We start from the raw sequence: 12,860 nt of genomic DNA, 5'->3' as shown, positions 1-12,860 counted from the left end.
TCATGCTGGTCTCTTATTTAGCCATAGACTGACTTAACTATTGATTTTTTTTTTTTTTTTTTTAATTATACAGAGAGAAACATATCAGTCTCTGGCTTGTTAAAATGTGCTTAATGATGATATTTTGAAGAAAGAAGTAGAAATAGAGTTCTGAGAAACCGAGTTCAGACAAAGAGAGACAGCAGTTTAGCCGGTACTCACAAACATCAATCCGTCAGACATTATGGAAATAAAATTGCAGGTCATTAAGCCTCCTTTAAAGATCACCAGCACATAAACTTTTCCCAGCCTCAATCTGCTTATGCTTCACAGTCATCGTCATCGCCGGCTCCTAACTGTAGTCATCAGCATTCATAAGAGAGCTGGCCTAAATGTATTGGAGGCCGTGAATGAGTGGCTGTTATAAGGGTAGAACGCCATGTCAACAGCAATTATGCTCACTCGCAAAGGGTGAGAAGCAACACTCTACCTCTCCCTCTCTCTCTCTGTCTCTCTCTCTCTCAGGCTGTCTTCATGAATATGTACAAGCACATGGCGATGCTGGAGAATACCAGCAGATGACAGCTAAGGTGTGGTTTTCTGACAGATTGGCAGCAGAGGCCTGATTTTAGACCGAGAAACTAGAAGTCATTATGTTATTGATTCAAAATAATGTGAGCATTCTATATCAAGTTTATGACTATGCTGCCTTTAATGTAAAATCCTTCATACTTACAGCAGTAATTATTAATAGTAATAGTCAACCCAAAATACTGGTAATCTAAGCAGCTGCTTAGGGCCCCACAACTCACTTTTAGGGCTTTATTTCCATTATCGATCAATCTTTTGATTATTTTTTTGATTAATCGGTGATTTGTTTTATCTATAAAAAGGTCAGAAAGTTGTGAAAAATGCTCATCATAATTGCCCAGAGCCCCAGGTGACGTCATCAGATTGCTTGTTTTGTCCGACTAGCAGTCTAAAAACCAATGATACAATGATATTCAATTAACAATGATGAGTTTTTCCTTGATAAATGTCTTAAATGATGATTTGATTATTAGAATTGTTGACAATTATTTTTCCGACAATCCATTAATTAATTAATCGTTGTAGCCCTACTTATTTTAGTAAAATATCACAGTTTTTGTACTGTTTTTTTGCTCTGCACTTTCAATAAATATGAAACTGTAATGAGTAGATATTAAGATTTAGGCAGATTTACCTGATTGATTCTTGCACATACAACATTTATTTTTAAAACTTTAAAGTATCATCTGAGAGTAAAAGTCCTAATTAACTATACTCTGTTTAAGGTGTCATAAAGTCTGGGTCCGGCCTGGTGGGCAGTAGTGACATTTAAAAACTCAACACCCAATAGTTTCTTTGTGGCACAAACACATATTCTGTATCTTAATCCATAATGAAGTATATAAATATCCGTGTCTGTGCTTAAACACAGCACAAAGAGCTACTAGGTTAGGCTTTTTTAAAAATGCAAAGAGGACTAGTCTGCTCTAAAATAGTCCAGCAAGCTGAGATGTCCAATTGGGGCAAGGAGTGCTGTGATCCTTGAATCAGGTCACAAAGTGCTGGGAAATCTGGGACAACTGGAGAGAAAACAGGGTCATTCCACTACTGGTGCAATTTTGGAAAAGTGATGTTTGTTTACTGCGTTTCGTTTCGAGCTAACAGTTAGTTTCCAAAGTGTAAACGCAATATGAATTAATGTAAAAACACATTATTATGAAAAGACACTTTGAACAGTCATTTTTCCTGTGTTGTGTGAATGTATGCACTGAAAATGCAGGTCTGCATTAATATGAACCTTCACAAAAAAGAGATTTAATTCATTTAGTAGGTAGTACGGATATCACTGTACCAGAAATTTGGCAGTCGGCACCAATACGATTAAATTTCACAATTCTCAATATCAAATTCGATACCACAGGACACAAACACACACACACACACCACCCCATATAGTCACCTAGCAAGCAGTAGTTTAAATTGACTAATATGGTGACAGAGCAGCAGTAAAATATTCAATTAAAAAGTCAGCATTATATTTTGACAGACTGAACAGTAATGATGGTAGTCTACTAGTGTTATGAGCTATCGCAATGTTAGCCTAAACAAGATAATGTAGCATTGCTACAACTGTCGCAATCACAGTCAACAGTAACATTTCAATATATGAATATTTAGACAATGTGTTGTTACTTACTCCACTTACTTACTCATCCTGAATTCTGTATACAGATTAGTTTGTCCTTCTTTGAGGTTCTTAGATAATTTGGGAGTTTTCTTATTTTCGTTGCGAAATGCTCTGTGACACCATTTGCATACTGGGTTTTGGATGTTTGTAATTTTTCCCTGATGGTCCGCCTCAAATGGAACGACTCTTCTTTTTTCCACAAGTCGCGGCGGACCTGATGCTGCACCCATACTTCCTGCTCTTACTGTGTCTGCCTTCCTCCTTCCTCTTCCCTTTGTGTTTGACGTCAGACTAGAACACTTATTCTCCTGCCCTCATCAGGCCCAGAAGAATCACATCTCCAGTACCAACAACACCTCCAGTACCTACGGTACTGTAGAAAAACAAGTCTCAGGTGCTGGGCACGTGCAGCTTATAACAGCTGAGCAGCCAGTATGACAGCCCACTTGACACAGCCTATCATATCTTTTATGATGCCTACATGTGTTTTCAATGCAGATGGGGAGAAGTCGATATTGAAGAACCACCTGGAGCAGAAACCTCAGGCGCAGTGGGGCTCCATGGATCCTTCCAGAATAAACAGAGGTCCCCTGGAGGATATTAACTCACCCGAACAGTGAGATCTCCCATTTCTTCAGCACCTCTACCCCCGTGTCCCTCCACCCTCCCCTTTGTCTTGTCAGCTTTCTCATCAGACTACAAATCACACGCATCGCAACCACCAGCAGCTCTCAGGCGGTTGCTCTGGCAACAGAGCGCTGCAAAAGCATGGACTGGCCCTGTACTTTTCTCTCCCACGCACATCAACATACATATAACCACATAGAGTGTATGTGTATTCTCCCACCATGCTGGACATACTGCAGCATGTATGCTCACAGTCAAACACTCACAGACAAACACAAACACGTGCATTTACAGTGTGTACACGTTTACGTTCAGCTAATTGATTTTTGTCCCAACTTGTAAAAGAAGATGGTCTTGGACTCTCAAAACACTCATACGACAAATGCAGATCTACATTCACTTATTATTCATAAGGCAGCGAAACTGAGGGATGTCGACTTCATCAATGGGGGGGACACTTCATGCATCATTGAGAGATCTCCCTCCCACACTCATTTAAACAGAACCAGGAGAAGAATGCGGAGTGGGACAGATGGATAGAGAAGGGAGCGATGTTAGACAAGGAGGGTAAAATACTGAGGAGAGGGCAGTTACAAAGAGAAGATGGATTAAGAGAGAAGGATGTTTAGATAGAAAAGAGAGACAGATAAGGAGAAGGAGAGAAAGAAAGAGGTAGAGACTCACAGAGGCTTATGTAACCAGTGATTTACAGCTCGCATTGGAAGCAGCTCTGAAAATAGACAGGGAGGAGAACAGAAGTAAAGGAACACTCAGAGCTATTCCCATGTCGCATGAATGTTTGATCACATGGAGGGAAGAGAGATGAAAAGGCAGCAAGAGAGAAAGAGACAAATATAAAGAAGTAAGAAAGAGGTATGAAAAAAGGAAAGGTAGAAGAGGACGAATAGTAACACTTTGTGACATGAAAAAATGCTAAGTCAGACACCAGGTGTGTGTAATTGTCAAGTGTAGCATCTATTTCATATATGAAACACCAAAAATACAAAAAAAAAATACACACAAAGCAAGATTGTGTTTTCCATCAAAAATGGGGCAGGGTCCGAGGACTATTTATGTTTCAAAGTTCACCTAATTAGGACATTTTTCTAGGTGTAAAGTTGACTGAGCTTGAATTTCATTCACCCTCTTAATATTTTACGTAAGTGGCATTTGGTTATGTAATTTTCTTGCAAACGGCTGGGAGTGGCACTGGCTCTGGCGAGGTAGGGTGCGAACTTTCACACAGGAGGGAAGCATGAAATGTTCTTTTTGTCAGACCATCCCAGAAGCTGGGAGGCACGGTGGATTACGGAATTAGTAAGGAGAAGTGACGGAGGGAATGGGTTGCTAAAGAATACAGAGAAAACAATTAGAAGAATTGCTGAGGGTTTACATGAACTATACTTTGCCAGTCTTTTCTCAGTCATCCTTTCTGTGTGTCTGTCCGGTTTTATCACTGTAGTTGGGTGTGATTTAAACAATGCCAAACAAGACTTGTGAGAATTTTAACAGTAAACTGGGAAGGTCTGCTACATTTGCCACTCCTGGGCTGGGTTAGAATCCTCACAGACCATTTTCCCCTGTGTCTTTCCCTTGTGTTTTGTCAGTACTTTCAAATAAATAAAATAGACTGAAAGTAAGTGTTAAATATTGATAAGCAATGAGCCTACTGGCACAGAGTTGACTATTATATATACTATAGGGTACTGTAATTTATAGCAATACATCATGTTTTATAATTTTATAATCATGTAGTATATACAAAGTCTAGCCCTTTAACTCGAGGAATTATTTTCATGTTGGATAATTTTGCAGCACTTTACATGTAATGTCAACATTTGGTGCCTATGCAGAAAGTAATGAGCCCCAACCCTAAGAATGTGGAGGTCAAGGTGGTGATTGGGAGTGTAGGGCTTCCAACTTTAACACCAAAGACCAACCACAGTTTGTTTCACAGACTGTCACAGACGAAATCATCGCCAATTAATGTTGGCTTTTTCTTTTAAGTATCTACGATATTTACGTAACCTGATTCACAATTTAAGTTTTCTAACCTTAACCCTTGTTTATTTTTCCAAAATCATGCCCTTTCTCCAGCCTTAACCATGAGAACAATTCAAAATAGGTTAAATACAAGACAGGTACACTTCCTCTGAGTGCACAATGACGACATCCTATAAACTTGGGTAGTGCCACTCCAAAAAAACAAAAAAAACAAAAGATGAGTGAACATGTTTTAGGAGTGAACATAATTGCCAAACTATCCAATATCAACACTCTGATATTAGGGTTGGTAAAATCATATTCTTCAAAATGTCTGGAAATTGCAGCTTTCAGAAAAATGTTGAGTAAAAGTAAAAAAGCCAGAGAATTTCAATATTAGTAAATGTACTTAGTTGCTTTGTAAATCTGCCTCTTCATTGTACCTTATCTTCTCTACCTGCAGCATACAACGTCGACTGTCCTTGCAGCTTCCCATTCTGCACCATGCCTACTTACCTTCCATAGGAGGGGTTGATGCCAGCTGCACCAGCCCCAGCGGCAGCCCTGGTACCAGCCCACGGCACAGACACATGCCCCCCTCCTACCGGGTAATGGTCTCTGGCCTGTGAGCTTCATTCACTCCCCCACCTGGCTCTTTGCAGAGGAGACATATATGATTCTTTTTTTCTACAACAAATAGACTGATATCATCAGCGTATGTGCGTATTTTGTCTCGGAACAAGGAGGACAGGGGGAAAAGAAAAGGAGGGAGGGGGGGCGAGTTTCACTCTTTGTACCTCTTCACCCCAGCCTCTCTTGAGAACTGAAACCCTCAGTCAGGAAGGGGTGGGAGGAGACAGAGTGGGCACTGGATGACCCTATCAATTCACAGCAGTGCCCCCTTGTTCATCTGCTCACCTTGCCTAGGAATATACACATATGCACAGTCAAACAAACACAAACATACACAAATATACACACATGCACGAACACACTGACACCCCAATAGCAGAGCAGCGGTGGACCAGCCCTGACCTGACGTGTAGCCTTATCAGCTTCAGAGGGGATTGTCTGTTTCTGTTCCTTATCTGTTGTATGTACGTGCTCGCGGCTTCGTGTGAGCTGAGTCATCTAACTTGAGTATTTCACTGCTTCAGTGACTGGATACCGGTGTGGAGACGTGGTATTTACAAAACCCAACAAGAAAACCATCCAATTTACTCCCTGGCCACTTCCCAACCCCGTGGAAACATGTAAATATCATAATTTCTGACTTTGATGTACTGTAAGCTTTGTATTTGCTGTGAATGGACAATTAAAGGGGTTCTAATTGTGGAGTTTGTAACAGAGGCAGTTAGTCATGAAAAATTCCAAATGAAAGCTATAAACCATGGCATCCTACAAAGACTTAGACATATGTATGAAAGACATATGAATTTGTTTGTGTAGCTGTTGATAACTTAGCTAATGGGCAGCAAAGTAAGATACATCAAAGCCTGTGATTCAAAGAACATGAAAAGGCACCAGGGGGCCAATCCTCCAACTTGCAGTAAGACACACACGGCTCTTTTTTCCACTTTGCTAAATTTGCACCACTGGTTTTCGTCAGATTTCACATCAGACTTTGCATCGGCCTTCCATATTTTACAACTTGCTTAATATGTCCTCAGAAAGCATGTTAAACAGAATACTGATGCTATGCCTTTTAACAGGTCTCCAAGGCTGCATATGTTAGAAAATATAGGTAAAAGACACCACAAAAGTGTTCCACAGTTGTCGTTTATGTGTGTTATATGCCAAGAAATGCACACATTCAGATGTACACTTAAAATGCAAGAGAGCACCTTATGACTTCAGCTGCTTCTCAGACAAGGCATTAGTGATGGGCCTTGTCATACTGATCCCCACAGAGTGGTCTCTACAGACTGTTAAGATGTCTATCTGATCTAGCCCTCACAGCTAACCAGCACAGTTAAGGGCAATGAGGTTCATGTCAGTGACAGAAGGGCACAAGACTCTGAAATAAAAGGACTTCAGAAGAAATAAAACTCAAGAATTGATGGTGGAAAGGATGTAGGTCTACTAGTTACACAGCTAGTTTGGATTAAATGGTTGACCTGAATTTCCATGAGTGATAGTAAAGACAATGAACACATAGGAGCCTCATGTAATAAGCCCCAACCGGCTGTAGCTTTCAGTTCCAAGATGGTGATGACACCACTGCTGGTCACAGTGATAGAGCATAAAGCACAGACACAGATTATATTGAGTGTCACGAAAAATCACTTCACACTTAGCAACGGTGAACATACCGCAGTTGCTATGGAAATGTAATTCAGTGCCGTTGAACTCGGCCCAAGAAGGATGCACTGAGCAAAACGGTCATCGACACAGTGTTGTCATTTTTTTGTAAAACTGTCCTCATGCAGGAGAAAAACAAACAGGGACTTCAGACAAAAAAAATGGACTTTTTAATCGAGTGTGAGAAGGTTTGTTCTCAGCATATGTTTCACCATTGGTGTCTTGGTTTTTAGTTTTTAAGGCGTTTGTGGAGCGCTGTGCCTGTTGTCTTATATTGTAGCCTGCAGGACCCACAGTACATAATAGGGTGATAATGGCGCTGACCCAGCAAACTACAGCATTGGCCACACATTTGTAAATTGTACGTGTCATAGATTTATTTGAATTCAATGCCTCAATGCATGGGACAGTTTTGGAGACTTGCTGAATTTCTTCTCCAAGCTGGTTTCTGATCAAAAACCCTGTCAATCAGTCTTCAGTTGAAAGGCCAGTGGAGGCTACAGAGTTGGAGTGGGAGACAAGCTAGCAGAGATCTACCTGCTATCGGACATATCAGGGTGACTCCCTTTGGGAGCCCCCCCCCCCTCCAGCCCCTGCTGAGCTCAGGAGCAAGGAAACCCCGAGCACAGACCTCCAAGGAGTCACAGCTTGTCCCACATCTTTGCGAACCAGAGAATCACAGTCACTTGACAAGTGAGTGAGAGACATTGTCAGAGGGTTGGTTCTTCCTTCAGGAGAAGAAAAACCAACCGCACATTTTATATATTACATTATATGTGATTGTGTACAATTTGCTGATACCCTGATGATGGTGTCCATGTATGGAATATTTGGTATTTGGCTTTCTCAAGACGGCATGAAATAAAATGTATAACTCACAGAGTTACCTCTGTTTTTGCAACTGTTGCAACAAATCCACACTGTTGTTCCATCCTTACACCTAAAATTGGTTTCATGTATATTTTCCTTAAAAAACATGGATTTAAGTTCTTTCAACCTGTTGATCAGCCCACACATGTCAGTGCCAAGATTCTTAGTGGACAAACTCAACATCATCATCAACAACTATGCTACTGGTTTAGCAGTTATTCACTGAGGGCAATAAAGTGAAGATAGCCGCAAACAATCAATCTTAATGACCCGCTCCTGGCATTTACCAAATTACAAAATGTTTTTAGTCCTTCCAAAATGCCAATGCAGATCATCAGGTATTGTTCTAGTTTTTAAAATGTGCCCTGATATTTCTTTTCTTTTATTAAGATTCATTTCAATCTTTTTTCAACATGGATGAAAAATTGTTCAAATGCAACTGTGGTAGGTCAAGGGCTCATAATTTCCTGTAATAAATAACATCATGCTGATGGTTTGTATTTGCCACAGGTCTTTTTACCTTTTTAGTTTGAAGATCAAAAGGGGGAAGTACGTATATAATATTATCTTTGTATATGTCATCATCAGGGTTTCTGGAGAACACGAAACATACATGTCCAAAAATATAATAATATGACGTATACAGAATATTATAACTGTTTTGTCAGTTAGATATGTGGTATCACATGGCATTAAGTTCAATTAAGAGTTTAAAATGGTAAACAAAACCTATGTTAAATACAACATGTTCAAGAGGGGCAATAATTTGTTTTCTTATTACAGAAAAAATAGAGAACTATATATATGTATATGTAAAGATCTTTACGTACATTCTCATTTTTACGTAGGAGATATTTCACAGAAACGCCACAAGGATACTTGGAAGTCATTTTTTTAATTTACAGTATCTGTAACTATGTTATGTACAGATGAGGTATAGATATGAAAAAGTTGTATAAAATAAGTATCACACTTGGAACACCTGAGCATTTTTGGAGCCATTAGTTGTTAAGGGGGGATTTGAATAACATTCTTCCTTTGTTGTCTGAATGTTATGGACAGCCTTTACTTTTCACATCATCGTTAAATAAAGTGAGACTGAAAATAATGCAATGTTTGTTTCATCTGCATGCAAGTCTTTGGTGTAGCAGAATCATTCCTGTGGTTCTCCAAATTATTTTTGCATTTATAATGTTGATTTAAAGCCAGCAACTCAATGAAGAAATCAGTCCACAAATCTGCACTTTTAAACCTGCTTAAGGTGATATCAGCAAAATGTCACTCTGCGGTAGTACCTAGTGGCAGCCTTTGGAAACGACACCAAAAACAAATGTAATCTCCCCCACAATTTCCCTTTGAAGTTAGCTAACTTCTACAGTACTTCAAAGAGAGACAGAGACCCAATGTTATAGGGTGAAACTCTTTACACTTAGTACAATCTGTGTAAGGTGGGGTGAAGCTGCAATGGTTGTACTGCTAGGGCTAAAATTAGCATGCTAAGATTGGCATGACTCCCATTTATTTCTTTTTTAAATGACAAGTTCCTTTCAAAACAGAAAAACCACTGGCCATTCTTAAGACATCAGCAAAAAGTTAGCTAGTGAGTTAGGCCCTGGCAAGTGGACATTTTCTATGTTCAACATTAGCCTAGATGGCTAAGTTAGAGTTTGGATTGTTTACTTGTCTGGTAAATACAAGGCTAACTTTGTATGGGTATTCGGCCTCTTTCACAGTTTGAGATTCTCTAAAATTTTCAAATATTGAGACTGATGTTCATTTCATACAGAAAGCAAAACAAGTGCATAGTCATAATCAGTCATTCATAGGGTCTCACAAGAAAACTACAGCAGAGTAGCTGCTTGAGTTAACAGAGCTGACATTTATCAGCAAGGTTGTGAGCTCCTGCTGATAAGCAATTTCGCAACGAGCCTGTAAAATATTGATTTTTTTTTTTTTTTATATGAATTAAGTTACTTTTTTTGTTTTACTTTTGAATTAAATATTTGCAATAGGTCCTTTTCACAGCGAACATTTTGACTTGTCAGAGCAGGAAAAGCACAGGTGTTACTAATAACAAGAAAGATTTTCTTTTCTTTTCAAGTATCCCAGTAGGTCATGGCGGTGTGACAGTGAACCAGCATGAACTCCAGGACCCTGAAAGTGAAGCAGCTGAATGGAATTCAGCCATCATTAATTTTATCATTTAGACCTGTGCTTCTCCAGCATAAGTTTAGTTGTTCATGTGGCAATGTGCCAAATGTTGGTTAGAATTAATGTTAGTTTGTTAGTATGAATGTCAATTTGCGGCTATGAAGACATCCACTGTTAAAGAAACACATCCACTGTTTGCTCACTGGATACAGCAAGAATTGATATCATGTACTGTGGCTTAGCAGGTCCTTGAGGTAAGACCAAAACATGTAACAAACACACACTTACACGCACACACTCTTTAGTGACCTTTCAGCTCTATACTCTATACATTGTCAGCTCTATACATTGTCAAAAATACTGTAAAAAATCTCATTGATCACTCAATCCATAGGCAGAAAACTAAAAAATGGAGGGAAGTGCACCATGCGATACAGCAGCCAGTCAACATTAAGACCCTCAATTGGCAACCAAAGAGCACACACAGTGAGTAAGCTGAATGCTGCCATCACACAGACAGGAACTGAGAAGGACAAATACATTTCTAATTACCTTGTATGTTGCGCTCGAAAAATAACTGAACATGAAGCATTCAAAGATTTTTCTTGTGGGGATATTTTACACCAAGATAATGTAGCTGTTTGAAGAAAAAACAAGCTTCAAATTTAATTTAAAGGGTTACTTCATCAAAATTAAAAAGAGGCATAAGTGGTCCATTAGAGGTGATTTATTAGCCGTTAGTTACAATGTACAAACCCTTCTTAAAGGCTGACTTGGCACAGGCCAAGCCCTGAGAAATTAGTTTCCAAGATTTTTCACTCAACTCTAAAACAATAAAGGGGAATTAACATTTTTTGTGGTGCTCACAGCATTGAAATTTTTCATGTAAAATATTTAATAGCAACCCGTGTTTCAACAAACCACGGTCCTGTTACGCTATACAATCCACCGACCTCACTGTCCAACTGTCCATTGGAACTACTTTCTATTGAAGAAATAGCCTTCATAAAAACTGTTGACAGTGGTGCTGTGTATTATTCAGAGTAAAGGGGACTGTTTCTCTTAAGACACACCGATGTTAAATATGTTAACATGAAATTTTTCATCACTGTGAACACCAAAAGCAAAACTACTTTCCTTTCTGTTGGAGTAGATGCACAAACCTAAGACACAAATATCTGAAAATAAGTAAAACCACAAATATCTGCATGGTTAAATGCCATTAGAGTTAAGTGAGAAAATGTTTTTTTTATAATCTGAGGGAACCAAATCTTTAAAGGGATAGTTTGGCATTTCAAGATAAATAACACCCTCATCCCTGTACGCAAACTATGGAGCTTGAGTTGTGGGTTTATTAATGAGATTTAGGTGCCAGTAGGCATATTTAGATTTTCAGAGAGAGCCAGGCTAGCTGTTTTCCCCTGCTTCTAGTGTTAATGCTAAGCTAAGCTAACTGCCTTCCGATTCTAGCTCCATTGTTGGTCTACGGATATGAGGGTGGTATCAGTCTTCCCATCCAACTCTCTGCAAGAAAGTGATTAAGCATATTTCCCCAAATCTCGAGCTATTCCTTTAAGTTGCAGGTATTCAATTTAGACTTTACAGCACAACTGATGACCTTGTGAATGCTGAAATTGTTGTTCATATAACTCTGCAGGACATGAAGTGCACTTATGCCTTCAAATCCAGTATGATGCCTCTAATGGTGATTACTGATTCAAAGATAACCACAGATTTTGCAGAGGTGCTTCCAGAAACGCTATAGTATGTGTGTATGTGTGTGTGTGTGTGTGTGTGTGTGTGTGTGTGTGTGTGTGTGTGAATGCTGTCTGACCTTCTCTGTCATCTAAGCGGGATCATGCTGTGCAAATGGAAGGTGGGTTGATTAAGTTGACCTGGGTGTCAGTGGAAGGGGAGCATCTATGTATCCTCCTTCAAATGAGATGGCTCCATTGGAGAAATGAAGGCTTGGTCGTCAAGTACATGAGCCTGTACTGCTATATCAAATTCATCCCTCTCATTCATGCATACATTAAGCTGCACTGATCTGAAGATTGAGAAAGCGGAAACACACACGAATTTCATAGGCGCTTCTTTGACAGTTATTATGTCATAATAACTTCATTTTATGATGTTGTATGAACGCAACATCAAGGTCTCACTGTAACTACTGAAGGGCTCCAGCTGCTGTTGACCAAAATTGTACACACAAAGCTTTAGTCTTATGTAGAATCAACTAATATCTTTTCGGGCATGCTAGTGGCACGGCTGTAGGGACGGCAATATCGGTATGTAGGCCGGTTCACCACCTCGGTCCAGGCTGAACCATCTCAACATGTATCAGATGGATTGCCGTGACATTTCGTACACTGATAGTCCCCAATGGATAAATAGTACTGACTTTGGTGATCTTCTGACTTTTCATCCAGCACCTCCATGTGGTTGGTGCAAATTTGTGGTTTGATTAAACTTTGAGTGAATGGATTAACTTTAAACTTGTTACACTAGCGTCATCTGTGCAGGCTTTCAATTTGGTTTTCAGTTGGTGATATTTCCGCTGTACTTTGTGTTTAGTGGTAATTCGCAACTGTTAGAATGCTAACAATCTAATCTAAGATGATGACCATGGTAAATTTTATACCTGCTAAAGATCAACATGGATTCATCTGCTTTGTATATACAGTCAAGGGTTTTGACTAATTATCTTAATTGACATAGGTGAGCTTAAATT

At 39.4% G+C, this 12,860-nt stretch overlaps 1 protein-coding gene across 2 annotated transcripts in view; it reads left to right on the top strand.

Moving 5' to 3' along the window:
* Positions 1 to 6,050, top strand: part of gabbr2 (gamma-aminobutyric acid (GABA) B receptor, 2) — a 126,401-nt gene extending 120,351 nt beyond the window's left edge. Inside the window, exons 17-19 of one of the 2 annotated variants that reach the window (XM_040121592.1) lie at positions 2,696 to 2,813; positions 5,271 to 5,415; positions 5,965 to 6,050. In XM_040121592.1, coding sequence (XP_039977526.1) covers positions 2,696 to 2,813; positions 5,271 to 5,415; positions 5,965 to 5,967 — 266 coding nt within the window. In that variant the 3' untranslated portion in view covers positions 5,968 to 6,050. Of the gene's footprint in view, positions 1 to 2,695; positions 2,814 to 5,270; positions 5,445 to 5,964 lie in introns of those variants that run through there. The other variant, XM_040121594.1, reaches the window with a different exon arrangement.
* Positions 6,051 to 12,860: the final 6,810 nt, after the last annotated feature.

Source organism: Xiphias gladius, chromosome 24 (genome assembly GCF_016859285.1).
Source record: "Xiphias gladius isolate SHS-SW01 ecotype Sanya breed wild chromosome 24, ASM1685928v1, whole genome shotgun sequence".
NCBI classification, from domain to species: domain Eukaryota; kingdom Metazoa; phylum Chordata; class Actinopteri; order Istiophoriformes; family Xiphiidae; genus Xiphias; species Xiphias gladius.
Note: the sequence above shows the minus strand (reverse complement) of the source record. Positions and strands in the feature narration are given on the sequence as shown.